Source organism: Alosa alosa, chromosome 6, assembly GCF_017589495.1.
Source record: "Alosa alosa isolate M-15738 ecotype Scorff River chromosome 6, AALO_Geno_1.1, whole genome shotgun sequence".
NCBI lineage: Eukaryota > Metazoa > Chordata > Actinopteri > Clupeiformes > Clupeidae > Alosa > Alosa alosa.
Window position 1 is genome coordinate 7,547,675 of NC_063194.1, and position 27,918 is coordinate 7,575,592.

The following is a 27,918-nucleotide window of genomic DNA, read 5'->3' on the forward strand; positions in this document are numbered from 1 at the left end:
CATGCTAAAGCTCCCCGATGAAGTTATGATCAAGCCGAGGTAAGTGTACTGCATCGTGTGATCTAGGGCGGTGCTGCCTAGATTGAAAGGGTATCTGAGTTCCTGATATCTGGGCTTCTTTTGGAATATCATAATGTTTGTCTTTTTTAGATTTACTGTCAGGGCCCAGTGCTGACAGTATTTCTCTAGCTGGTCCAGGTGCTGCTGTAGTCCCTGTGCAGTGGGAGATATCAGCACCAGGTCGTCTGCATAGAGGAGGAATTTAATTTCTTTTTCTTTTAGGGTAAGGCCATGAGCTGTAGACTGTTCCAACTGCACCGCTAACTCATTGATGTAAATATTGAACAGTGTTGGGCTGAGGCTACAGCCCTGCCTCACCCCTCTTTTTTGAGTGAAGTATTCTGTAATTTTGTCGCCAATTTTCACAGCATTTCTGTTTTCAGAGTACATTTCCTTAACTAATTGGTAAACTTTACCCCCTACACCGCTTTGTAAAAGTTTATAAAATAGTCCTTCATGCCAGATTGAATCAAATGCTTTTTTGAAATCAACAAAACAAGCAAATATTTTTCCTTTTTGTTTACATGATTAGTTATTAGGGTGTGTAGGGTGTAAATGTGGTCCGTAGTGCGGTAATTTGGAAGAAATCCAATTTGACTTTTGCTGAGGACATCGTGCTCCTTAAGGAAGGCTACTATTCTTTCGTTGATAATGCTGCTAAACACCTTCCCCAGACTACTGTTCACACAGATGCCTCTAAAATTATTGGGGTCCAACTTATCTCCACTTTTGTAGATGGGTGTAATGTACCCTTGGTTCCAGATGTCAGGAAAACAGCCAGAAGTTAAAGTGAGATTGAACAATTTGAGTATAGCCCTTTGCAGTTCAGGGGTGCTGTGTTTAAGCATTTCTCCTCTGATGTGATCAGGGCCGCAGGATTTTTTTGTTTTGAGTTTTTTAATTTTGGATTCAAGTTCGAATTGTGTAATTGGGAAGTCAAGGGGGTTTTGGTTGTCTTTAATTGTCTTTTCAAGGGATTGTAATTTTTCCATGGTTTTTTCATAATTCGAATGTAGATCTTGAGGTTGGATGTCTGTATACAAATTTTCAAAGTGCTTTTTCCAGATTTCACCATTTTGAATCGGTAAGTTCTGTGGTTTTGTTTTGCTCAGACCATTCCACATCTCCCAAAATTGATTATTTTGTATAGATGCTTCGATTTTGCTGAGAGTTGTGTTGGTGTCATTCTGTTTTTTCTTTCTCAGCAACATTTTATAGTGTTTAAGAGTTTCGTGGTAGTTCTTTCTAAGATTTGTATTTTCAGGCTGGTGGTGCTTTTGATTGGACATATGCCTCAATCTAGTCCCGAGTTGTTTACATTCCTTGTCAAACCATTTTTCTTTAGTTTTGTTCTTTGCTCGATTTTTGTTAGACTTCTTCATGCCAGCTACATTTGCTGCTTTCAGAAATATTTTGTTTAGTTCTTTTGTGGCTTCATTAACACCAGTTTTGCTAATCTCAAAACATTTTGAGTTGTAGGATCTAATGCATTGTTTTAGTTCTGAAGAATTTAGAGCTTTTAAAAAGTTATCTGGGCTGTCCTGAGTCCATCTATATGTTCCATTGAGACGGAATAGCTTGCTGGACTCTGTTTTGGGCTGCTGTATGATTTTGAGAAAGATGTTAGTCTGGTTATGATCCGATAGTGGAGTTTGCCGCCTGACAGTGAATGCTCTGAAGGAGTTGGGGTCCATGTCAGTGATTTGCATAGTCAACTACACTAGCTCCAAAAGCTGAACAATACATGAACCTCCCTAAAGAGTCCCCTCTGATCCTGCCATTAAGCATATAAGGCTCGACAGAGATGCACTAACTCTTTACCATTTTTATTGACAGTACGGTCAAGGCTGTTTCTCTGGGGTAAGTTTGGTGTAAAATAGAGGTTGTTTTGACCAAACACATGGTTGTTACCATGAGGGTCTATGTGATCTATTTCACACCCAGTCCTGGCATTTAGGTCCCCACATATCAGCACATTTCCCTGGGCCTGGAAATGGATGATGTCTGTGTAGAGATTGCTTATGTAGTCCTCCTCATAATAGGGAGATTCTATTGGTGGGATGTATATGGCACAAAGGTATATATCATTAATTGATATACCAGAGCTCTTTTTTAATTTTAGCCAACAGTGTGATTTCCCTATTTGGATGATAGAAAGGTGATTAGTAAGGTTTTCCTTGTACCACACCAATATTCCCCCAGAGTTTCTGCCATGACATATGCCATTGAGTTTGAGCGAGGAGATTACAATTCATTGTATCCCTTAGGACAGTGTGTGGGTGTCTCTGTGCGGCACCATGTTTCAGTGAGGATAAGAATATCCACATTTTCAATGTTTTTCAAAAACTCTGGTTGAGTACTCTTAATACCAAACGTTGAGGAGTAGAGTCCTTGTATGTTCCAACAACTAACATAAAATGAATTCATACTTTCACAAAATGGACAAATTCAATGGAACAGATTAAAGAAGTTATTTGAATAGAGTAGGCTAATCAAATCAAAGTCTGTGGATAATGATACAAGTTTGAGAAATACAAATTCAAACAATGTTTGAACATTCATACACAGCTGCAATGGGGGTGGGGGATGGAACAGGGGTTAATAATGACGTTAGGGGTTGATGGTGTGACAAGGGAGGGGGGTGGGGATCCATTAGCAGTGTGTGCGTTGGGTTGGGGGGGTGGGGGGTGAGGGTAGTATGTGACCTGTTTGGGGGGTGGGGGGCGGGGGGTATTCCTTGTGATGTCATGAAGGAAGGGGCTGTAGATGGTGGGAGGGGAAGGGGAGGGGTGTCTATTGGCGGAGGGGGGGGCATTATTATTTGTTACCCAGAAGTTTGCTGCACAACAGGTGAAGTATATTTTTAATTTCCCCCAGCTCTGTGGGTTTGTTAGTGGTTAGGCCTACTGGTTGGGCTGCTGCTCTCTCTCTCTCCACCCTTTCTCTCTGCATGCCAAGTTATCACATACTGACAGTGGAATCGGACAGCACGGAGCTTGGCCGACACCAAACCCCTGGTCCTCCAGCCTCCCCCAAGCTGGTCTCAGCCTTGCTGTGCATACTGTGTCACAGTTGATACTTACCCAATATTCTGTTTAGCATGCATTTATGGAGCATGCTATGAAATGTGAGCACGCAGAACCCCCCCACCACCCAGACTATATCCTACAGTAGCTAGACGCCATTGATCATTTTATGGAACTACTGTAAGGACAACAACCGAAGAATCCGTGTCATCACTAATAGAAGTCGTAGCTGTTCGGAGCTGTTCTTTTGTAGCTGTTCGGAGCTGTTCTTTTGTAGCTGTTCGGAGCTGTTCTTTTGTAGCTGTTCGGAGCTGTTCTTTTGTAGCTGTTCGTAGCTGTTCTTTTGTAGCTGTAGAAGCTGTAAGTGCATTTTTTCCCTTGCTCAGTAGATTCCATGTAGCACCACAATATCAGTGCTATTTGTGACATGCATTTACTTATCACTGTGAACAAATCCAAGTATATATATTTGTTTTTATCTATACAGTACATGCACATGTATAGTAATATGTAACATTACAGTACGTTTTAACCCAGTACACCATTATGCAGCAACTGCAGTATATATGCCTTTCATGCAAGTTCATGAAGTTATTTACTTGTGTGATGGTGTGTACTGTTGGTGTGTGAGTGTCGGTAAGGAGGCCATGGGCCGTCGGCCAGCGCCATGCTCCACTTCAGTCGCTCCTGAGCCAGCGAGACGCCAGAGAGGCCAGTTGTGTAACAGCCTCGCTCGCTCGCTCGCCGCCCAGTCTCGTGAGGACACCCGTCCGGCTCAGGTTCTCCTCTCGTGCTCCTCGTTTCGCCCGAAGACATGAAACATTAAAAACGCTCAGTCGTGAACCTCACACACACACGCGCGCATGCAACACACCCATGCACACACACACACACACAGGCGCACTCACACGTACTGTATACACACACACACACTCATATGCACACACACACACACTCATATGCACACACACACACACACACACACACACACTCATATGCACACACACACACACTCATATGCACACACACACACACACTCATATGCACACACACACACACACACACACACACACACTCATATGCAAACACACACACACACTCATATGCACACACACACACACACACACACTCATATGCACACACACACACACACATATGCACACACACACACACTCATATGCACACACACACACACTCATATGCACACACACACACACTCATATGCACACACACACACACTCATATGCACACACACACACACTCATATGCACACACACACACACTCATATGCACACACACACACACTCATATGCACACACACACACACTCATATGCACACACACACACACTCATATGCACACACACACACACTCATATGCACACACACACACCAGAGACGTATACACACACACACACTCATATGCACACACACACACCAGAGACACAGACACACACACACTACACACACACACACACACACAACGTCTTCCCTGCGCACCCCACCCCATGTCACCCCATCTCCCTCTAGCCCCTATCTGCTCCCTCTAGCCCCTATCTGCTCCCTCTAGCCCCTATCTGATTCCCTCTGTTCATCCATAGCAACCTATCTTGTTATCGACGGGCCAGAGGATGGCGAGTCTTTGAGCACAGCGACTTTGTCAACCCATCAGTCAGTCTCTCCACATCCAGGTGCTCCAGAATTGGAGCACATTCACTATTAGTTTGACCTGCTATGGGATGAGAGGGAGTGGAACCAGGCTGTGTGTGTGTGTGTGTGTGTGTGTGTGTGTGTGTGTGTGTGTGTGTGTGTGCGCATGTTCTGAGGATGTGGTTTTGTGTCCCCAGAGGCCGTCGCTCACCTGAAACCTGAGGCTGTGCTGTTATGGCTGCAGACACATCAGGGAGAGCTATAATTACCAGTCCTCAGTTTCCCATGTGTGTGTGTGTATCTGTATCTCTGTGTGTGTGGGGGTGTGTGTGTGTGTGTGCATGCATGTCCTGTGCTCCACACCTTGCCAACCCTTCACGCTGTGTAGTCCTCAGCTCACGATGGCGCTCATGTTTTGAGTTCTCTGAGGAGAGAAGGCCTTGCTGCTGTTGCTTAGTGATGGGACTTGTCATAAGAGGAAGCAGGTGTGTCTGTGACTGTTAGATGGTGGTGTCTGGGGTTTGTTTTTTTGCCTATATTATGCATGTGTTACAGTACTGTTTGCAGAGTTTGTTCATATTTGTACAGTACAATTATGGTCTGTTGTGGGTTGCTATAGATCTTGTGTGCAGGTGTTCTAGTTATATTCTTGAATGTGTTATTATTCATTATGGTCATACATATATTTAGTGCTTGTTTGTATGTGTATTTGTGTGTGTCTTAGAGAGAGATGTGTACATGTATTAGATTGTTTGACAATGAGCAAGTGTCTGTGTAGGTTTATATGTGCGTGTGTGTGTGTGTGTGTATATAAGTCGAGTGGTCTTTGCTTTGCTATAGCTGTGACTTTCTTTTGCGGCATTGCAAATGCTGTGTGTTCAGCAGCCATTTCCTGCCGGAGTCGGTGACACTGCACTATGTTGTGGTGAGGTCTCGATTCATTCTCACAGTGGTCTGCCCAGCGGAGGCCTGTACAGTATGGAGCTCGGCCAGTAGCCTCTCTCATCTTGTCTCGTCTTGCCTCTTGTCGCGTCGTGTTGGCCAAATAATCGCAGGAGGCAAATGTGGCCCTGTCAGCCACCCACGGTCTCGTGCCGAGAGAGTGAAGACGTGCAGCCTTGGCTTCTCTCCTGCATGTTTGTGTGTGTGTGTGTGTGTTAGGGGTGTTTCAAGGCATGCCTGGTCCAGTGCCGATTACATGAACACAAATGCAGTACTGAGGTGCTTGTGTGTGTGTGTGTGTGTGTGTGTGTGTGTGTGTGTGTGTGTGTGTGTGTGTGTGTGTGTGAGGGTGTGTGTGAGAGAGAGAGAGAATGTGTGTGTTGTTATGACATTTTCATCTCTTAAAAAGATTGCTTATTATTACTTCTTACATTTGTGTGTGCGTGTGCGTGCACGTTTACTCTCATCTGTTTTGTGTGTGTGTGTGTGTTCAGGAGTACAGTTACATAGCACACTTTCCCAAACTCACCTCATCCACAAGGGGGCAGCAGTGTGCTTCTTGGCTACCTGTTAGGTCAACAGGGTAAATTCCTGATGCAAGTGGACATCTAAGCCAGTATTGGACCCTCTGAGAGAATTAACAGTGACCGTTAAGTATGGGTTATGGAATTGTGCAGCTTTTAGTCTATTTTCCTTGTTTCTGGGATTTGTCCGGGTTTTATTTGCAACGAGGCGGCAGGTTGAGTCTGCGCTTGGACTTGGATTGACAGGAAACTGGCTTGGGCTGGCTCAGGGCCTCTCATGTGAGCTGGTGGCCCCTTAAGGTGGGAAAATATCCACATAGACTTGTTTGCTGGTATGGAAAAAAGCTATCTTGCACATCAAGTGTGAAAACATCCATGTAGCTTCTTCCATAACAACAAACATGTCTATCATAACACATCAAGTTTAGACACTTAGCTTTGGGGAAATTAGTGTACTTGCAAACAGGACACATTGTGTAGCACCTGCCGTGTTCTTCTGTCTGCTGGATGAAAATCCATAACTGAAGTGTGAAAAACATGCCCTTTACTCTGTTCTTGTGTGTGTGTGTGTGTGTGTGACCTCTCCTTCTCTCTCTCATCTCTCCAGACTGCTTCATGAACATCCATAAGCGCTGTGTGCAGAATGTTCCAAGCCTGTGTGGGACAGACCATACCGAGCGGAGGGGCCGCATTCAAATCAAGGCAGAGATCAAGAACAACGTGCTCACCGTCAGCAGTGAGTCAATGCCTCCAGCCCACGCCTGCACGCACACGCACAGTACAATACAACACGCACACACATGCATACACACACACAAACACGCTCACGCACAACATACACCAGCACAATACAACACACACACACACACACACACACACACACACACACACACACACACACACACACATACACATACACATACACATACACACACACACACACACACACAGAGAGAGAGAGAGAGGGAGAGAGAGAGAGAGCAGCCCACTGCAGATAGTAGCACTGCAGCCCACTGGTGTAATAAATCTACAGTCCATTTATGCAATACAACACAATCACTTGTGAACACACACACACACACACACACACATACACCCTCATACTGCAGATTGAAAAACAGCACCCCACTGGTGTACCTCATTCAAAATTTGAACACATATATACACGCAAACACACACACACACACACACACACACACTCACATACAAGCTCATAGTGCATGCATACACGCATCTCTGGGGCAAAGGTTTTTTGAATCATTCAGAAGGTTATTGAATAGGTCTTATGTGTCTCTAGAAGTGTGTGTGTGTATATGTGTCTGTATACAAATCGCCCAGCCTCATTATTAATATGTACTCACTCTTACTGCAAATGTTTGCTATAATCATCATAGCCCTCTTACCCTGTAGGTTATGAAATATATGAGTATATACACACACACATAATGCACACATACACTAACACACACAGACACACACACACACACACACACACACAGACACACACACATACATAAATAGATATTCTCATCTTTCCTTTGTCCTTCAGAGCTTCAGGCCCTCTCATTTCCACTGTGATGATGCACTCACCATCAGGGATAGATTGCAATCAATAGGGGAACTTACAAATAATTGTACCCTGCATTGACCATGACAAATGAATTGCCTGGTCCATTTAGAGCCTTGTTTTAAAAGCTCTACATATTAGATCAGCAGACTTTACAGTGAGGTAGAAGACAGGGAAGACTTCCTTTTAGCTTGGCCAGGGCTTAGACCATTCATGTGCTGCCCCCCAGTGGCTAAACTGTTGCAGTACAGCATTGCCTACAGGGAGGTTCTTTGCTGTGATAATTGGGGGATTAGCTCGATTGAATTGCTATTTGAAATGAACCCAGTATCCCATTTTAAGTTAATCCCTCTTTCAATTAATTTATCTGAGGTTACTTTGTCTCTATCGTTACAGACCTAGAAGACTCCCCATTTGTGGAAGATGGTTTATTTATTTATTTATTTATTTCCTAACAACGGTAGTTCTTAAGTTGGAAGACATTGCTGTGAATTATGTGAATCTATGTCCAGTCAACAGATCAACTATGCTGACCTGCCTCTTATAGCCTGTATCAGAGATGTACTCAAAAAGTCACAACTGAACTTGTCAAGTGGTACACACTAACCACCGGACCTATTAAGGGCCCCAGAATGTGGGCATAAAGGAAACCAATATAGTATAAGTATATATACTTTTTTGATCCCGTGAGGGAAATTTGGTCTCTGCATTTAACCCAATCGGTGAATTAGTGAAACACAAACAGCCTACAGTGAACACACAGTGAGGTGAAGCACACACTAATCCCGGCGCAGTGAGCTGCCTGCTACAATGGTGGCGCTTGTGGAGCAGTGAGGGGTTAAGTGCCTTGCTCAAGGGCACTTCAGCCACGGCCCACTGGTCGGGGCTCGAACCGGCAACCCTCCGGTTACAAGTCCAGAGTGCTAACCAGTGGGCCACGGCTGCCCTCAAGTTCTATTCCCTTAAAAATAACAGCTTCAAACTCATGGCACACTGACATATAATACGGAGGATGAAGTCTCTGACATTGTCAATGCATGCCCAGAATGCTAGATACTGCACTGTGTATCCCTGTGAATCAGGTAGGATCATGACCCTTTTAGTTGGTTTTGAACTAACTGGGCTCCATCTAAGTGCTAAATGGTGTTAAATTGATCCCAGGGGCCATAAATATTAATTTTTCATCGTGTTTCTTTAGGTGATGTATTTTTTGAGCTATGTTGCATGGCAACCGCATAACCGGTTCCATGTGTTAAGATTGGATGATCATGTTAATTTGCCTACTGATGATTCAAGTTCTCAAGAAAAATAAGTTGCCCAATATCAAAGGGAACATGCCAGAACAACAACTCGGGAACTTTGCCCTGCAACATTGCTCAGAAAGGTGCCTTGTGTATCATCAGCGTTGGAAGACACATACACATCAGTGTCAAAAGTTGTCCAAAGTTCTAGCAAAAACAGGCAAACTTATAAGTGTGGGTAACCAAGTAACCATGTGGTTGTGTGAGAGAGAGAGTGTACTTAAAGGAGAAGTTCGGTGTGATATTGCCCTAAGGACAGTACCTTCTGGAAGTTTACCGTTCGCCGCCATCTTGAATTTAGTCACGATAAGTCGAGCGACGAGTACGAATGAACAGGTATGATAAGGGATCTGATTCCAAAAATGTGACCAGGCATGGGAAAACCAGGCTCAAGTCGCAAGACGCAAGTCACGAAAAACGACTTTGAAGTTTTTTTTTTTTCAAAATGAGCTATTTTCGTTTTTTTGCACAATCAAGCAATTCCATGTTTCAGATAACAGCATTGGTTGCTTTAAAAGTGTATATTTTGTCTTTGAAAATGGTTAAGTTTCAGGAAGTAAACCAGCGTTTGAATTGGGCGTGACTATTAGTGCTCTTTTGTTCTGTCGGCCAATCAGCTGTATGCTAGAAGTAACCTCATGGCTACTTACTGAACCAGCATGCTGTTTGTTTACAATTGGAATGGAGATAGGGCTGGGCGATATATCGATATAAAAGATATATCGATATATTTTAAAATGCGATATGGAATTAGACCATATCGCATATATCGATACCCAGATAGCAATTTCCTTTGGGCCGGATCCGCATAAAAGCCATTAGATCCGCCTGTAGCGGACATACGGTATCTGACTGTGGGCCAGGTCTGCTCCTGATACAGGTTTCAGCTCTGCTAGCAATGCTGTTTTATCACCGGTTTACAGATTTGTCCCAGGTCCAATTTCCACAACTCAATTGGAAGTCAGGAGATGCGTTTAAAATACAAAACACCGATTTGGCCCAAACCTGTGATACGGATATGAGCAGAAGAACCATTTTTTCACAGCAGACCCAGGTGGTAATGATATTAATTAAGGTAAGGTAAAGAAAAAAAGAAAAAAAAAAGGTATTTTGGAATGGCACAAATTTAGAAACCATGGGGGTGCACTATGTTCCCATGGCCACTTCATTTCTACAGTAAGGCTGGAAAAGAAGATATAGTTGGCTCAATATTGATCATATGCTCGTTTCATTATTTTTATTATTACCTAGCAGTGGTAAAAGTAGTCAATTGTTGTTTGTGTCAGATCAAACAGTGCTATGAGACAACCCCATATTCTTGCCACGCATGCAGAAGTCCAAGCAGTAACGTTAATCAAGGATCTTTGGTTTGCTCACTATCAATCTTTTGACATGATTTGCCAGCCTGGACTAGGACAGCCCAACTTTTCAAGGTAGGCTCTGCTTTTCTGCTTTTTATCTCTGTTGGTTTATTCAGAGACAACAATAAGCAAACGAGCGATTGATAACTTTACTGTAAGGTTATACTATTATTTTCCAGCAATATAGGCTAGGCTACTAGCTTAGCTTGAGCAAAACAGCCATCACAATAACTAGCCTATTTTGGTAACAGCTAACGCCAACAGGATCACTGATGATAAAAAATGACCATGGAGATGACTGAGGAAGACAGCCTGAATACCGATGGGAACAGTGGAATTAACACGACTTAAACTTTGTCTGGGATTGCACTTCTACAGCCAGGTTGTTGAATAAAAAAAAATAATAAGACACTTATGTGTAAAGTTTTTTTTACCCCCCTTGTGTTTGTAGCCTAGCTTATGTTTATCAGTTGAGCTGTTGGGAAAACGTTACGAACTTTAGCCTGGGTGAACCTATAACGAACCTGTTGTGTGTGTGTGTAAAATGTGTAGCAAACAGATTTTTCAGGATAATTAGCCCTAATTACCAATCACATTTCACATGTCAAATAAAGCCGGCTGATGTCTGATAAATGGGTCCGTACCACACACAATAAGCGGACCCGTATTGCATATGATAAACAGATCTGGAACATGTCAGTAACACAGACTACCATACGGAACTGGGCCAGTCTTAGCCCTTATTGGTACCAGATCCGTCAAACGGATCCAGACCAATTTTGGACCGATATGTCGTTTGGGCCGGATCAGGTCCATTATGCAGATCCGTGCCGGACGTTGTGGTAGGTGTGGCCCAGTTCCGTCCCAGTGTATGTTTGCTATCTGGGTATAGTTCAAATTTGCGCCGTGATCCTTGCTCCACGCAAGCCGCTGACCGGAGCTCTCAAGAAAATCAAGACCGGAGTATTGAGTTTTCAATAAAACTACTCATATTTGACTGAACATTTCATTTTACAGCTCTAACTTTGCGGAAAAAATATCGGGATATATATTGTATACCGATATTCAACACAAATATATTGGGATATGACTTTTGGTCCATATCGCCCAGCCCTAAATGGAGATGGACAAAGCACAGCGGATTGCAGATGAGCTGAATCTGATGATGAAGGCGACTGCATTACATTGGAGAACATCCCTAATCTAGAGCTGACCTTAGCCGAAGATAATTACAACGAGGAAGAATCTCTCGGTCTGGCAGCGGAGGAGCTAGATCGTAAGATATCAGATGCTATCTCCACAGTTACATTTGACAGGGATAAAGTTTGTGTGTTAGAAACTTTATCCATTGCTACTAGCTAACGTAGGCCTACTGTCGTTAGCTATTGGCACCATAGGCTACTAGCCAAAACCCATTACAGATAGTTTCGGTGGGCAATTAATTTGAATAATGCGAGAATGTCTTGTTATGACTGATGGCAGGTATCTGGTACCTTGTAAGAGGTTTAATGTACACTGTGGGTCTAGAGAGCGCTTCAGACCACTACAACCCACTCTGCACTGCAGGCTGACAGATCAGTGACCGTGACAGGGGGGAGGGTTGATCTTAATGTCATGCAAATGAGGACCATTGTGTTCCCCTCCCATGGATTCAGGGAGAAAGTAGGCAAACTTTCTTGCATGATTTCTCAGCTTGTAGCTTTGAGATGTGTATAATTTAAATGGGCTACAACTTTATCAAATGTTATCGTATGATTTCCATGTGTAAGACATTGTTAGAAAGCTTAAAAACTACACTTTCAGAATCTGTGAATAACTCAAAATGCCTCAAAACGCACTTGTGACCCTCAATTCCATTCCTGATCACAAATAATTCTGTGGAAAGGCATGGATTCCAGTTGCTTCCAGTAGGTAAACTTCCTGAAGGTACTGTCTGTATAAATCGTCTTGTAAATAAACCACCAGTGCTTTTTCAAAGTTCTCAATGTCTCGTTTTAAATGTCAGGGCCCTCGGAAGTCTACCAATGAAGTGTGGAGCTACTTTGAACCTCGTAGTGCAGGGGACAAGCCGAGATGAGCTGTGAGACAAAAGTTCACACTCGGTATCATGTTTCAAAACACTTTAGGTCAATATCACAATGAACTTCTCCTTTAACTTGTTTACTTACCGCAGTGGACAAGACAGGACATAGAGCTGGAAGAGAGATCATGGAATTAAAATAGCAAGGTGCAGATCCAGTCAGTGTCCTGTGGGCCAGAGTGAGGGATTTTAAGTAAATTCTGACTGCTATAGGCAGCTAATTTTGAGCAATTGATAAAGTTACATGTGTCTTCTTTGAATGATTAAAGACCAAATGTGTTGCTGCATTTTTAATCATTTGTAATGGTCTCACTATACAAGCAGGTAGTCCAGCTAACAATACATAGTCCAATTTGGAAAGAATTTTGGTCTGCACAAGAAATTACACGTGTGTGTGTGTGTGTGTGTGTGTGTGTGTGTGTGTGTGTGTGTGTGTGTGTGTAAATAAATATTTGTTAAACAGGAGCAAAGACTTAAGGGACTTAAATGGATTAAAGCAAAAGATACTATTAAAAATCTTGGTTTCTTAAAGGTGTAGTCAGCGGTGGTACGCGATTTCAAGGCTGTGACATTTTTTGTCACATTCAGCAATCATCTCCTCATGATCCGCTAGCTGCCCTTTCCGTGAGTATGCAGTAAAAAAAAAAAAAAAAAAAAGGTTTCTGTAGGCAGCCCAGGCTCCAAAAAATGGAAATAAATGAAGTGTGGGCAGCCTATCCCACAAACAGAAATGAAAACCTGTGTGGAGTTTCTCTGGGAATACTGAAGGGAGGAGTGAGCTACCTCTCTTGTGTGTTTTGTTTGGTCTTTGGTTAAAATATAATGTATGTTGTTTTGGACAAAGCATCATACATTTTATATATATGTTTTTATAATTTTAAATATAAACATAAACATATTCCTGCGCAGTCGTTGCCTGCATCTTTAACTGACTGTGATCTACATTTCAAAAGCGACATGAAAGCAATAACTAAACCAGCTTATTACCACCTCAAACACATTGCCAAATATTGGCAATATGTCTTATGTCAAAGCATGATTTAGAAAAACTCATTCATGCATTTATCTCCAGCAGGGTTGATTACTGCAGTGGGCTTTTCAAAGGCCTTCTTAAAAATACCATCAAACAGCTTCAGATGCATAATGCAGCAGCTAGGATTCTTCTCGCCTACTATCAGAACTAAACCTTGTGAAGCAGCTTTTAGCTGCTATGTGTTTCAGCTCTGGAAACAGCATTTGGATGGAACCAACATCCAGGTTAAAAATGCCCCTACTGTTGCCAATTTCAAATCTAGACTTAAGACCAAACTGTTCTCAGAGGCTTTCTGCTCACTGATCAAATGCACTTCCTGTTAATCACTCTTTTTAAAGGGATACCAGGCAAGCCTGAAGCTCCCCTTACCGTCTGTACGTGTCGATACGTGTGCGAGCCCTCGCTCGGTCTGAAGCTCTTTTCCTTTTCTTTGCATCTTACGTCAAGGGTCGGCAGATAGGATACACCGAACTTGCAAGTGGGATATTCTTCCTACAGGCAGTAGGGGCGGGCAAGAGAGCCTTCATTTGCCCCGTAATGAGTCATTTAACCATATACCGACTTACGAAGATGATTAATTAACACGAAAACATTGCCTGGTGTCCCTTTAACTTGCATAAAACACTGTTCTGCGGCTTATACACAATGCGGCTAATACACAGGAAATTACTGTATGTGCTGTCTTCGCCTCTTGCTGTACAGTACTTCACTCTTCCTCTACAATCACTTGAAAGATGTTTGAAATGTGATGGATTTCAATAGATACTCCCCATCACCAGCAGATGGCAATGGTGTAACAGCAGCAGCCTGATGGTTTACCCAATCACATCTGTTACAGAGCCATTTTCAAGCAAAATAAGGGAGGGTGGGGGATGTCTCCCTTGTGATTCTCCTTTGCTGGCTCCCATGCCCGATGCGATGGCAGCCCAACAGCTGAGGGCGAGGAGCCCTTTTGGAGCCTTTTTGTAAATTCAATGCAAACATTGTCAGTCCATTAGTTCATCACCACACCTCATTTTGAATGTTCTCACCAGCAGGGCTCAGGCTTTGGAGCTGCAGGGAGGGCCCAGTGAGCTCTCGCTGCTATCCTCGCTGCTATTGAAAGTCAGCCATTCTAGAGAACATGTGTTGTTCTATGCAGTATGGAAAGGCTATTACACATTAGTGGCATGTGGTCATATTGGTTATTTATCTGAGGCTATGGGTAAAATAAGACAGTCAGGTGAAGAATGGGCTTTAAAGGTGCCCTGCCACACATATTTCATTACTTTGTGTTAATGTCTGAAGTTCTACCATGGACTCTGTAAAAAATGTTGTGGAAAAAATGCATTGGTTACCTTGTTTTAAGCCATTCTAGCGTGGTATAGAACAGGGGTTCCCAAACTTTTCCACAACAAGGTCCCCCAAATACCACTAGGTTCTGGCCAAGGACCCCCTTGATGTGTTATTAAACCCATCGACAATACTACGGCAAATGTAAAAATACATTAAGCTAATCCTAATAATTAATTTAGCCACAAGCACTTCGCGATGGAGCATACAGTGTGTAAAGATTGCATTTGGGGCTTTCTGCTATATGAGAGCTATCACTCTACTATTATTCCCAGTCATTATCATGGAAAATATAATGTTCAGATATGCAAAAAAAAATTATAATGGCATTGTACTGTATAACAACCCTCATAGTAACAAGTATATTTTAGATTTTTCAAATGTATTTGTTGCTTTTATTTTTCCTTTCAACTTGCTGAGGCCCCCCTGACACCCCTTCGCGGCCCCCACTTTGAAAGCCTGAAGGAAGACTCCGCTTGATTCGCACCAGTTCTTCAAAGAGCTAAGCTGCTTGACTCTGATTGGCTAAAAGCTAGTCGGTTTCGTCCATAACATGACAGCTGTTATCAACAAATTTTAGCTTCATGGCATAAACTTAGCTTGGCTAGCGAGTGCTAGTCCAAATGGGCATAAAACCTGCTAGGCTAGCGAGTGCATTAAACCTGTATAACATTTTACTTCCTTGAGTTGACAATAGCGTTTTACTTATGGACTGGGCACTGGTCATCTGACTGGTGGGATGGTAGCTGTTATCAACTAATTTTAGCTTCATGGCATGAACTTAGCTTGGCTAGTGAGTGCTAGCATTGTCCAAATGTGCATAAAACCTCCTAGGCTAGCGAATGCATTAAATCTGTATAACATTTCACTTCCTTGAATTGACAATAGCATTTTACTTACGGACTGAGCACTGGTCTTAGACTGCCGCAATGGTAGCCTATTGCTCCAGCTTTGGCATTGTTCCAAGAAATAAACTGAAGCCATATTTGATCCTCAACTCTGGGTCCTTGGGCAACATGCATTGTTGTTGAAGTTCTATTTGTGCATAGCGCACAGGCCTGTTGATGTTAAGCCATCTTTGCATACGAAAACTGTCACTGAGCTAGACGAATTCTGTGAGCGCGGTCTCAACATGGCGAGCTCATGAATAGTAATGAGCTCATTTAATTCCACGTCAGACTGAGCCGCTTTTGTAATTGGCCTGATTTCTCTGCTTATTTCCTTTCAGTGGCTAGAGCTGACAGAGGGGGTATTGGTTCATTTTCACATTCACAACATAACAGAAAATACATATGGACCTAACCTATTTAAAAAAATAGGGGCCACTCCCCCTCTGTGCCCCCCGAAAACCAAAAAATGCAGTTTTTCCTAAATAACTACCTGAACCGTGGCACCGAGGATGAAGAAATTTTTATGGTATGTAGGTCTCAAGGGCCCACATCAACCTAGCCCATAATCACTCATTTGTGATTTGCAAAAATGAAATGAAAAAATGAAAATGCAATATCATTCTGCTTTAATCGCCCCTCTCTTCAGTTAAGATGTTCAGAACTGCACCAAATTGTATGTGTATGATTAACCTGGCATTCTCTGGGGGTAAGTTTCATAGAATTTCATCCATGGGGGTCTAAAAAAATGTAAGCCATGTGTACATTTAGTGACTACATACATTGGCCTGTAGATGGCGGTACACACCTATACACATGCACACACACAGGCACGCACATACTATCGGTATCGGCAATTAGAACGGCCGATACATAATTACAAATTCAGTAGGATTAAAGGAAAACCAAATATTCATCATCATCATCATCATCATGGCTGCATTTCCAGTATTGGCAATATGTAGTCGTTTGTCCACCAGATGGTGCATCGTTGCAGTGAGACGTAATTTTGTTGGAAGTTAGCAGCTAATCTAAAGTGGGTTGGAAAAACAATGGACGCTTCCTACAAGGACTGTAGTTTACCGCAGAGAACGTCGGACATGCATGGTTTTTACTGCAGGTACGTTAATCTTATAATATCAATAGCTATAGGACCTAGGTACAATAATGTTACCGTTAGCATTTGTTGAGTGATGGAGGCCAATTTTATTGCATTTGTAGAAAACTATAAATGCGGTTATACCAAGCAAATTGATAGCAGCACTAATTGTATCTTTCGACTGTCATCTCATTTGCTTATGACCATAACCTAGGCTACTAACAGGAGCTAAGTGAGTTAGCCACAACACGTTCGCTACGTGATGGTTTTTCAATGGAAAATATATAGGCTAGCAGCTACCTGAAAGATAACCTGTCTGTGATGCATCCTAAACACCGGGGTGGGACATTTCTGCTCAAAGTCTCAAAAAGCATCTGAGTCAACGTTCATTCCCAAACACCCATAGGCTACTTTAATCCTCTATTTTCAAAGGTGATTCAAGGAAGGAAGGGCATGGCCCACAGTAAAGTAACTAGGACTGAAACTACATAAATTTGTCAGTGAATAATTTGTGTCAACTCGCCGCAATGTAGATTTATTAACGCACCCGTGATGATTTACATCTCCATTTAAACCAAATGTTTTAGAGCGCACGTTGAGAGATGTATCCAGGGCAGGGCTGTACCTACACATATTTGTTGCACGTGCTACAAAAATCATTCTTTGCGATGGATGATTTAGTATCAACGTTACACCGGTCCGATACAGTTTTGCCTATGGCTATACCGTGAGACTGAGATGCTTTTTGTTTGTTCGAAGTGCGTGTTTACGGTGTGAGAGGGGAGTGTGTGCATATCTCAATTGCAAAATTAAACAATATTTCTATCGGGTGCCTACCATGGACTAGGCTGGGTGAACTCAGCCTGATCTGCAGGCAATTTCTTTTTCGATTTCTTGAGCTTGGTCTGGCGAAAGCCAGACTAACCATGGACCTCATAGTTGCAAAATGCAACATGAATCAGCCTATTATTTGCACGAACAATAACGGACGGTAGCTCTTCAACTTGGCACGTTAAAATGTGTATGAACAGTCTAGCAACAGCATTTTGTTTTAGACTACTGGTATTTAATTTGTGCATTGACAATAAAGCTGAATATCATATGAACTAGATGACTAAACTTATGCATATGTAGAAGAAGAAACATTCACAAAAATCCATGACATGACCTCTCTTCTTGATAGCTGTTGAAAACTGCATGGAACTGACAGGGATTGTTTTGTTTAATAATAAATACATAAATACATTATGCTGCTACCTTCTGCTTTTCCCAAATACAATGTAGCCTCCAGGTGTAAGTGACCTTTCATCAATCCAGTTGCAATGGATGAACTGTGATGAACTGCCCTACTTGTGATTGTTTAGAGATGTTAAAGGTTTTATAACAATGCTACAACTTTTTTGGCTATTCTACAATCTATTCACCTTTGCAGCGCCAGTAGGCTACTTTCTGTGCAGCCGCACACACACACACACACACACAGGCATGCCAAACAAGCATACACAAAAGTTTCAAGAGTGGGGGATGGAGTAAAAGATGGAGACAAATTGATTAGTGTGATTTATTTTTAGGTGGAACGGATGTACAGGACTGAGCGGCGGTCAAATTTGGACCGCTATGCGGTACATCTAGTTACAGATTATGCTACTAGCATTAGATTGTATCATGCAAGGTCATAATCATCTGCCTCTTTCAGAAGCTTATGAATATTGCACCCCTCATGAACCTTAATTAATCTTTGTACCTATCCCATGTCTTCCTGTTTTCCATACAGTAGACATACATTACCCAAGTGATGACTTGACAGCTATTAAATCTTTCAGCCTCATCAAGGGAAAGGGAGTTTGAACAGAGCTACTCTATTGAAAGCCAGTTTAATTCCACACTCTCACTCAAATCCTGTTCATGTAACTGTTCCCCTGAGTCCATTAGTACAGCGGTGTTGACACACACACACACATACACACACACACACACACACACACACACTCACTCACACTCTGATTCTCTTATTTCTCTCTCTCTCTCTCTCTCTCTCTCTCTGACACACACACACGCACATTAGCGTGGCAGTGTGTGTATACATGTGAAGTGGAATTTGAGCTGACATTGATGAGGGCTGATGTGTTCTGTGGGCTGGCTGCCACTCATCAGAGCCTCTGTACGCTCTATGGCCCAATGGGGGCAAATGAGTCATCACAGCCCTCATCCTAATGATACCCCTCCCCTCACACATACACACACACACACTCTCTCTCTCTCTCTCTCTCTCTCTCTCTCTCTCTCTCTCTCTCCCCCCAAACCCACCTCACTCTTTCACCTCCTCCCTTGTAAAGTGTGTGCGTGTGTGTGTGTGAGAGACACTACGTGTACAGTGTGTACTGTGTGTGCTCCTCGGCAGCATCATGTACGATTCAGTGTTGATCTACTGAATGGCCATAATGAAGGAGGAGGGCCACTTTTCCCATCACTGACCCCCTGCCCAACTGGCCTGTCACTCAGAGCTGCTGAAGCCCCATGGAGCCCAGCCACAGTCCAGCCTGGGGACCCCTCTGCTCCCTCCACTCTGCCCAAACTACCCAAACTCAAAGCCTTCCTCAACCCCATCTGCTCCCACTTTTACCTTATTTGTCGCTTTCTTTCTCTCTCTCACACACACACATACACACATATACACACACACACACACACACACACACACACACACACACACACACACCCAATCCGTTTCTGCCCCCACCTCCTCTCCCTCTCCTGCCGTCCGCCAGTGACCTAAGCTCTTTCATTAACACTTACTGAGATTTTTTTTAATGATGATGACTGCAAGATCATCATACATTCTCTCCTCTTGTGATCTTCCTCCTTATGTTAATGCTGCTGAGGGGGACATACCATATGCCAGCAGTAGGGGGCACTGTGGTGTAACGCTGTAGATCCCACATCCCCACTCGCTGGGCGTGAGAAACAGCCGTACGGGTTAAACACTATTCCATAAATAAGAAAAGAAAAGAACACTGTGGCAATCTTTTTATGTCTAACTGGGGTGTTGAGCTTGCACTGTTAAGATTGTCAGACCACTTCAATTTGTGTTGGACCGTGTAGCGTCCCACCCACCCAACATGCCCTTGTGGTAGAATTTCAACGGAACATGATCAGGGTGCTTATTAGGGGTATACAAAAAAAATAACACTGCACAGCTATGTTGTAGTCAAAAGGTGTGTGTGTGTGTGTGTGTGTGTGTGTGTTAGTTCGTTCGTTAGTCCAGTGAGATTATCTTATGAATGGCAGCCCACAGGAACATAATTGCAAGAAGGAATACACACACACACACACACACACACACACACACACACACACACACACACACACATTGCCTTAATTAACGCCCCCACCTGCCTTGGCACGTCACTCATTATGGAAATGGCAGTGGACGTCTGTCTCAAGGCCACCAGTGTCCGCGTGGGACTAATTGTTGTTCTGGTCAAGTGCTGAGGTCAAACCCAATTTACAGGAAGAAGGCCAGAATAGAGAGAGAGAGAGAGAGAGATCTACTCAAATCTCACATCCCTCCATGAGAATGGAGAGCGAGCATACATGTGACTTGATTAGTGGCATTACACATAAATACATTATGCTGCTACCTTCTGCTTTTCCCAAATACAATGTAGCCTCCAGGTGTAAGTGACCTTTCATCAATCCAGTTGCAATGGATGAACTGTGATGAACTGCCCTACTTGTGATTGTTTAGAGATGTTAAAGGTTTTATAACAATGCTACAACTTTTTTGGCTATTCTACAATCTATTCACCTTTGCAGCGCCAGTAGGCTACTTTCTGTGCAGCTGCACACACACACACACACACACAGGCATGCCAAACAAGCATACACAAAAGTTTCAAGAGTGGGGGATGGAGTAAAAGATGGAGACAAATTGATTAGTGTGATTTATTTTCGTGGAACGGATGTACAGGACTGAGCGGCGGTCAAATTTGGACCGCTATGCGGTACATCTAGTTACAGATTATGCTACTAGCATTAGATTGTATCATGCAAGGTCATAATCATCTGCCTCTTTCAGAAGCTTATGAATATTGCACCCCTCATGAACCTTAATTAATCTTTGTACCTATCCCATGTCTTCCTGTTTTCCATACAGTAGACATACATTACCCAAGTGATGACTTGACAGCTATTAAATCTTTCAGCCTCATCAAGGGAAAGGGAGTTTGAACAGAGCTACTCTATTGAAAGCCAGTTTAATTCCACACTCTCACTCAAATCCTGTTCATGTAACTGTTCCCCTGAGTCCATTAGTACAGCGGTGTTGACACACACACACACATACACACACACACACACACACACACACTCACTCACACTCTGATTCTCTTATTTCTCTCTCTCTCTCTCTCTCTCTCTCTCTGACACACACACACGCACATTAGCGTGGCAGTGTGTGTATACATGTGAAGTGGAATTTGAGCTGACATTGATGAGGGCTGATGTGTTCTGTGGGCTGGCTGCCACTCATCAGAGCCTCTGTACGCTCTATGGCCCAATGGGGGCAAATGAGTCATCACAGCCCTCATCCTAATGATACCCCTCCCCTCACACATACACACACACACACTCTCTCTCTCTCTCTCTCTCTCTCTCTCTCTCTCTCTCTCTCTCTCTCTCTCTCTCTCTCTCTCTCTCTCTCTCTCTACCCCCCAAACCCACCTCACTCTTTCACCTCCTCCCTTGTGCGTGTGCGTACGTGTGTGTGTGTGAGAGACACTACGTGTACAGTGTGTACTGTGTGTGCTCCTCGGCAGCATCATGTACGATTCAGTGTTGATCTACTGAATGGCCATAATGAAGGAGGAGGGCCACTTTTCCCATCACTGACCCCCTGCCCAACTGGCCTGTCACTCAGAGCTGCTGAAGCCCCATGGAGCCCAGCCACAGTCCAGCCTGGGGACCCCTCTGCTCCCTCCACTCTGCCCAAACTACCCAAACTCAAAGCCTTCCTCAACCCCATCTGCTCCCACTTTTACCTTATTTGTCGCTTTCTTTCTCTCTCTCACACACACATACACACATATACACACACACACACACACACACACACACACACACACACACACACACACACAACACCCAATCCGTTTCTGCCCCCACCTCCTCTCCCTCTCCTGCCGTCCGCCAGTGACCTAAGCTCTTTCATTAACACTTACTGAGATTTTTTTTAATGATGATGACTGCAGGATCATCATACATTCTCTCCTCTTGTGATCTTCCTCCTTATGTTAATGCTGCTGAGGGGGACATACCATATGCCAGCAGTAGGGGGCACTGTGGTGTAACGCTGTAGATCCCACATCCCCACTCGCTGGGCGTGAGAAACAGCCGTACGGGTTAAACACTATTCCATAAATAAGAAAAGAAAAGAACACTGTGGCAATCTTTTTATGTCTAACTGGGGTGTTGAGCTTGCACTGTTAAGATTGTCAGACCACTTCAATTTGTGTTGGACCGTGTAGCGTCCCACCCACCCAACATGCCCTTGTGGTAGAATTTCAACGGAACATGATCAGGGTGCTTATTAGGGGTATACAAAAAAAATAACACTGCACAGCTATGTTGTAGTCAAAAGGTGTGTGTGTGTGTGTGTGTGTGTGTGTGTGTTAGTTCGTTCGTTAGTCCAGTGAGATTATCTTATGAATGGCAGCCCACAGGGACATAATTGCAAGAAGGAATACACACACACACACACACACACACACACACACACACACACACACACACACACACACACACATTGCCTTAATTAATGCCCCCACCTGCCTTGGCACGTCACTCATTATGGAAATGGCAGTGGACGTCTGTCTCAAGGCCACCAGTGTCCGCGTGGGACTAATTGTTGTTCTGGTCAAGTGCTGAGGTCAAACCCAATTTACAGGAAGAAGGCCAGAATAGAGAGAGAGAGAGAGAGAGAGAGATCTACTCAAATCTCACATCCCTCCATGAGAATGGAGAGCGAGCATACATGTGACTTGATTAGTGCAGAGAGAGAGGGAGAGAAAGAGAAAAGGAGTGAGAGGAAAAAAACAGGAAGTAGGGTCAACACTAGTGGGATAAAAAGGGGAAAGGTTGAGGGAGAGGCAGCTTCTGATTTTTAAACAGACTGTGTCAAGCATGCACAAACACCAGGCATGGACCAACATTGCTAATGAACACCCTTGGATCCCAATGTTTTTAACACCCACTGGCTTCAGAGGTCCAAACTGACCTCTTGATATTGTTTGCCGTACGTACAGTCATGTTGAATGCTCACGTCTCTCCGCAGAACACACCCATTGCTCTCACGGCTCCTACACACAGTTGCGTTCCGTCAACGCATGCCAGTGGGTGTTCCCGACGGTAGCTATGCAAATGACTTGAAGTATAACCGTAATTTGATTGGTTGGTGCCGTCCGTCGATTGGCTTGATTGGCCGGTGCCGTCTGTCGGTGCAGCAACAGCTGAACTTCTCAACGCGAGCGACGGGAGAAACGCGACGCAATGGACCCACAATTTAGTTCGGCAACGGATGACGTGAGCCCATGTAAAGTGAATGGGATGCGTCTCCAGCACTGCAACGCACACAGCTGTGTGTAGAGGCCGTCAGTGGCATTGATCTAGTGAAACACCTCATAGGATCTTCTTTGTATTCCCTGATATACACACAGCAAAGGTATTCTATTCCTTGTGTATAAGAATGAGATGTCTTACAGTTGCCAATGGACAACTAGCATTGCATAGCATGACTATGCACAGTTAGTTGCCGGCAGTCGCAAACATACCACATATGACATTGGTACATTGGTTTACATATGGCTATCAACAGATATAAAGCATGGGTAACACTTTATTTTAATGTGTCGCTGTTACAGTGTACCTACCTAATTAGGTACAGTGGTACAACCTGTGTAACAACATGTACTATCAGGTACTATCATTGTACTTGCATTATGTATTTGTGGGTACCTACATATAGTTGTTACATTGTAATACTGAGTGCTTTTACAAAACTTTGCCAATTTGCCTAAAAGAGGCAAAGAGCTGACCTGAGACCTGCTGGATGGGGTAAATCGGATCATGTTCGGATCATCGGATCATTTTGATATACAAAGCATGCTTAGCTCCAGTCAAGGCCTCATTGTCTTCAGTGTACATGTAACAGCTGTGCTGCTACAACCTTGTTACTCTTTGATACAGTGGAATAAACTGGAACAGGTCTTGTCTTGGAACAGGTCTACTAATTCACATGTACTGTGTGGTGTAACAGCAGACACGTTTCAACACATCAATTACAGGATGCATAACATCATTGACAGGATGTATATATGTAGATGTAAGTACTTAACTGGTACACTTTATTTTAATGGGTTTATTCCACTGTATCAAAAAAGAGTAATAAATGTGTACCAACACAGTTGATACATGTACTACAGTATGTGGGGTAATGGCAGACATGTTCCAAGACACCAATGACACAACATACATGTAATATGTAATTGTAAGTACTTAACTGGTACACTTCATTTTAATGGGTTTATGCCACTGTATCAAAAGAGCAATAAGTGTGTACCAACACAGTTGATATATGTACTATGTAGTGAATTAGTAGACCTGTTCCAAGACCTCGAAGACATAACATACATGTAAGTAATTAACTGGTACACTTAATAGGTTTATTCCACTGTATCAAAGAGTAACAAGGTTGTAGCAGCACAGCTGTTACATGTACTGAAGACAATGAGGCCTTGACTGGAGCTAAGAATGCTTTGTATATCAAATCTATCATGACCAGATTTACCCCATCCAGCAGGTCTCAGGTCAGCTCTTTGCCTCTGATGAAAATTTAGGCAAATTGGCAAAGTTTTGTAAAAGCACTCAGTATTACAATGTAACAACTATATGTAGGTACCCACAAATACATAATGCAAGTACAATGATAGTACCTGATAGTACATGTTGTTACACAGGTTGTACCACTGTATCTAATTAGGTAGGTACACTGTAACAGCGACACATTAAAATAAAGTGTTACCAAAGCATGCCACACTATAAGTATACGTATATATACTCTTTTGATCCTGTGAGGGAAATTTAGTCTCTGCTTTTATCCCTATCCGTGAATTAGTGAAACGCACACAATGTACACACAGTGAGGTGAAGCACACACTAATCCCGGCGCAGTGAGCTGCCTGCATCAACAGCGGCGCTCGGGGAGCAGTGAGGGGTTAGGTGCCTTGCTCAAAGCCGTGCCTACTGGTCGGGGTTCGAACCGGCAACCCTCCGGTTACAGGTCCGAAATGCTAACCAGTAGGCCACGGCTGCCTCAAATAGGATATGAACTATAGTTTGTAGTGCATACTGATGGCAATCATGACATAGCGAGCTGCATTAATTGTATCCAAGTACTATACCTGCTAGGCTTTTTGATATATTAGAACTCAGTGTTTTATTTTTCAGTTGGTGATGTCTGTCTGTCTGTCTGTGGTCTTGTGCTTCAGTCCTGGAGGCGAAGAACTTGGTGCCCATGGACCCCAACGGACTGTCGGACCCCTACGTCAAGCTCAAACTCATCCCTGACCCCAAGAGTGACACCAAACAGAAGACCAAGACCATCAAGTGCTGCCTCAACCCCACGTTTAACGAGACCTTCACCTTGTGAGTGAGCCGTGTCGTTACTGCCGCGGCTCCGTTGCTCCCGTTAAGTTTCCCTCGTCACAGTCCAGTCCTGTCCAGGCCTGTCCTGTCCTTGTCCCCATCCTGTCCTCTGCCTCTCTCTCTCACTCACTCCCTCTCTCTCTTATATCTCTCCCTCTCCCTTTCTTCCTCCCTCTCTCTCTCTCTCTCTCTCTCTCTCTCTACCTCCCTCCCTCCCTCCCTCCCTCTCTCTCTCTCTCTCTCCGTCCCTTTCTCTGCTGCGCGCTCGGCAAGTCTTATTCTTTATCTTTCTGTCCGGGTCTCTCTGGGAGCTGCAGTGCTCCCTCCACCAGCTCAGCAGAAGTGGCCATCTGCTCGTCCGGCATTGTCTTGCTCAGGGAGTGAAAGGTGGAAGAGAGACAAAACAAAAGGATGAAATTGCACTTTTCTGTCCTCCTTCCGCCCTCACTCCCTCACTCACTCACTCACTCACTCACTCACTCACTCCCTCACTCACTCACACACACACTCTCTCTCTCTTTCTTTCTTTCTTTCTTTCTTTCTTTCTTTGCCTTTCTCTCTTCCCTATTCTGCTGTTTTCTTTCTCGCTCTCTGACACACAAACAGACACGCGCGCTTACTTTCTGACTAACTCCCTCTCTGTCTCAATGCAGCAATCTGAAGGAGTCGGACAAGGACCGCCGTCTGTCTGTGGAGGTATGGGACTGGGACCTGACCAGCCGCAACGACTTCATGGGCTCTCTCTCCTTCGGCATCTCTGAGCTGCAGAAACAAGGGGTGGATGGCTGGTGCGTTTATACACACACGCACACACACAATGTAAATACATGTAAATACAGACATGCAGACGTACACTATACATGCATGCATGTAGACACATATGCAGTGTGCATACTGACCCATGCATACATTCCAAACTCAAATACATACACCAGGGATTGTAGCCACATCCATACGTACCTGTTCAGAAATACACAGGTACATGCACGCACAATGAGTCCTTGAGTGGGTAATGCACCATGGCTGTGTTGCTTATCTTCGGGAGAGCAGCTTTGTGGAAGAGGCCATATTAGTTTAGGCTCAGCCATGGAAGTGGAACGAGAGCTTTCAGTCCAGAGTAGTTTCAGCAGGCTGTGGCGTGATAAGGCATCTGTATTCAGGTGGATATCAGCACTTGAGCGTGTAGGAGAGAGAGTGTGTGTGTGTGTGTGTGTCCGCGTGCTGCCAGTGTGATCTCACCCACTGGGAGAACTTTCTTCTCTCTCTGTCTCTTTCCCCCTCTTCTCCTTTCTCTTTGTCTTTTCTTGCTTCTCCCCCTCTTTTCTGTCCTCTCTCTGTGGTGGGGTCGATCGGATCTCAGTGCTGAAGGCTCTTCCTGAAGACTTTAGCAGTGCTGAATAAGACCCACACTGGTGGCCTGCTTCTCTCTCTCTCTCTCTCTCTCTCTTTCTCTCTCTCTCCCTCTCTTTCTCTCTGTCCACCCCCCCCCCCCAACCTCTCTCTCTCTCTCTCCACTCTGTAAGGATGCACTAGTGCTGATGAGGGCTCTTAACGTGACTACACACATGATCACATGACATGACGACAGGTTGTGGAGCCGACCCAGCTCTGAGTTGACCCGGTTCCATCTGGACAGGAGCTGTTTCTCAGTCAGCCCTCTGTCCCGACACGCACACACACACACACACACACACACACACACACACACACACACACACACACACAGGAAACACAGGCATAAACACATACATATACATACCATAGCGGGCAGTGAGAAGCAGTGGCCTGCCTCATGTAGTCTGGTCTGGAGAGGAAGGTGCGTTAAAAAGTGTTTCAGTTTCACGAGGCCTTTTGGATTCTATTGACATTGCAAGTCACAGTTGTGCTTCAATGTCGCAAACACCATCAGTACATAGAGCTGGAACATCTCTAGTTAGAATCAAAGTTATCAACACAATTAATCCAATCATGAACATGTTCGCCCAAAGCCTTTTCTTCAAAGACTGTTTCCAAATGTGCTTTCACATTTGTGGCAGGGATAACACTTCAGACGTTTTGGCCATTTTTAGCCGGTGTTAAAATTTCAATATCCCTGTTGGCAAAGTCAGCGGCACAGCCATGGCCTGCAGTGGCCGGCGGCTTCTCGGCCCGGCGTCACGGAGTGCGTCTGCGGCAGACGGACCTCGGCGCCAGGGCTAATAAAAATCCTGGATGTGGGGTGAGAATCACACCTGCAGCTCAGCGGCCCCAGGCATCACCTCCTGTGAATATTTAAGAGCTCTGCTGAACAGCGGCCAAGTCTCCTGTCCTCTCCTGTCCTCTCTCAGGCACTCACCTGCTCTGACCTCTCTCTCTCTC

General features: G+C 44.0%; 1 protein-coding gene across 2 annotated transcripts in view; it reads left to right on the forward strand.

Annotated features, from left to right (window-relative positions):
- The window catches only part of LOC125295520 (protein kinase C beta type), a 147,612-nt gene that overhangs the window by 50,252 nt on the left and 69,442 nt on the right, over positions 1-27,918 (forward strand). For both annotated transcript variants that reach the window (XM_048244811.1, XM_048244810.1), the window contains exons 5-7: positions 6,808-6,936; positions 25,404-25,560; positions 26,214-26,348. In XM_048244811.1, the coding sequence (XP_048100768.1) occupies positions 6,808-6,936; positions 25,404-25,560; positions 26,214-26,348 (421 nt within the window). The remainder of the gene's footprint in view (positions 1-6,807; positions 6,937-25,403; positions 25,561-26,213; positions 26,349-27,918) is intronic.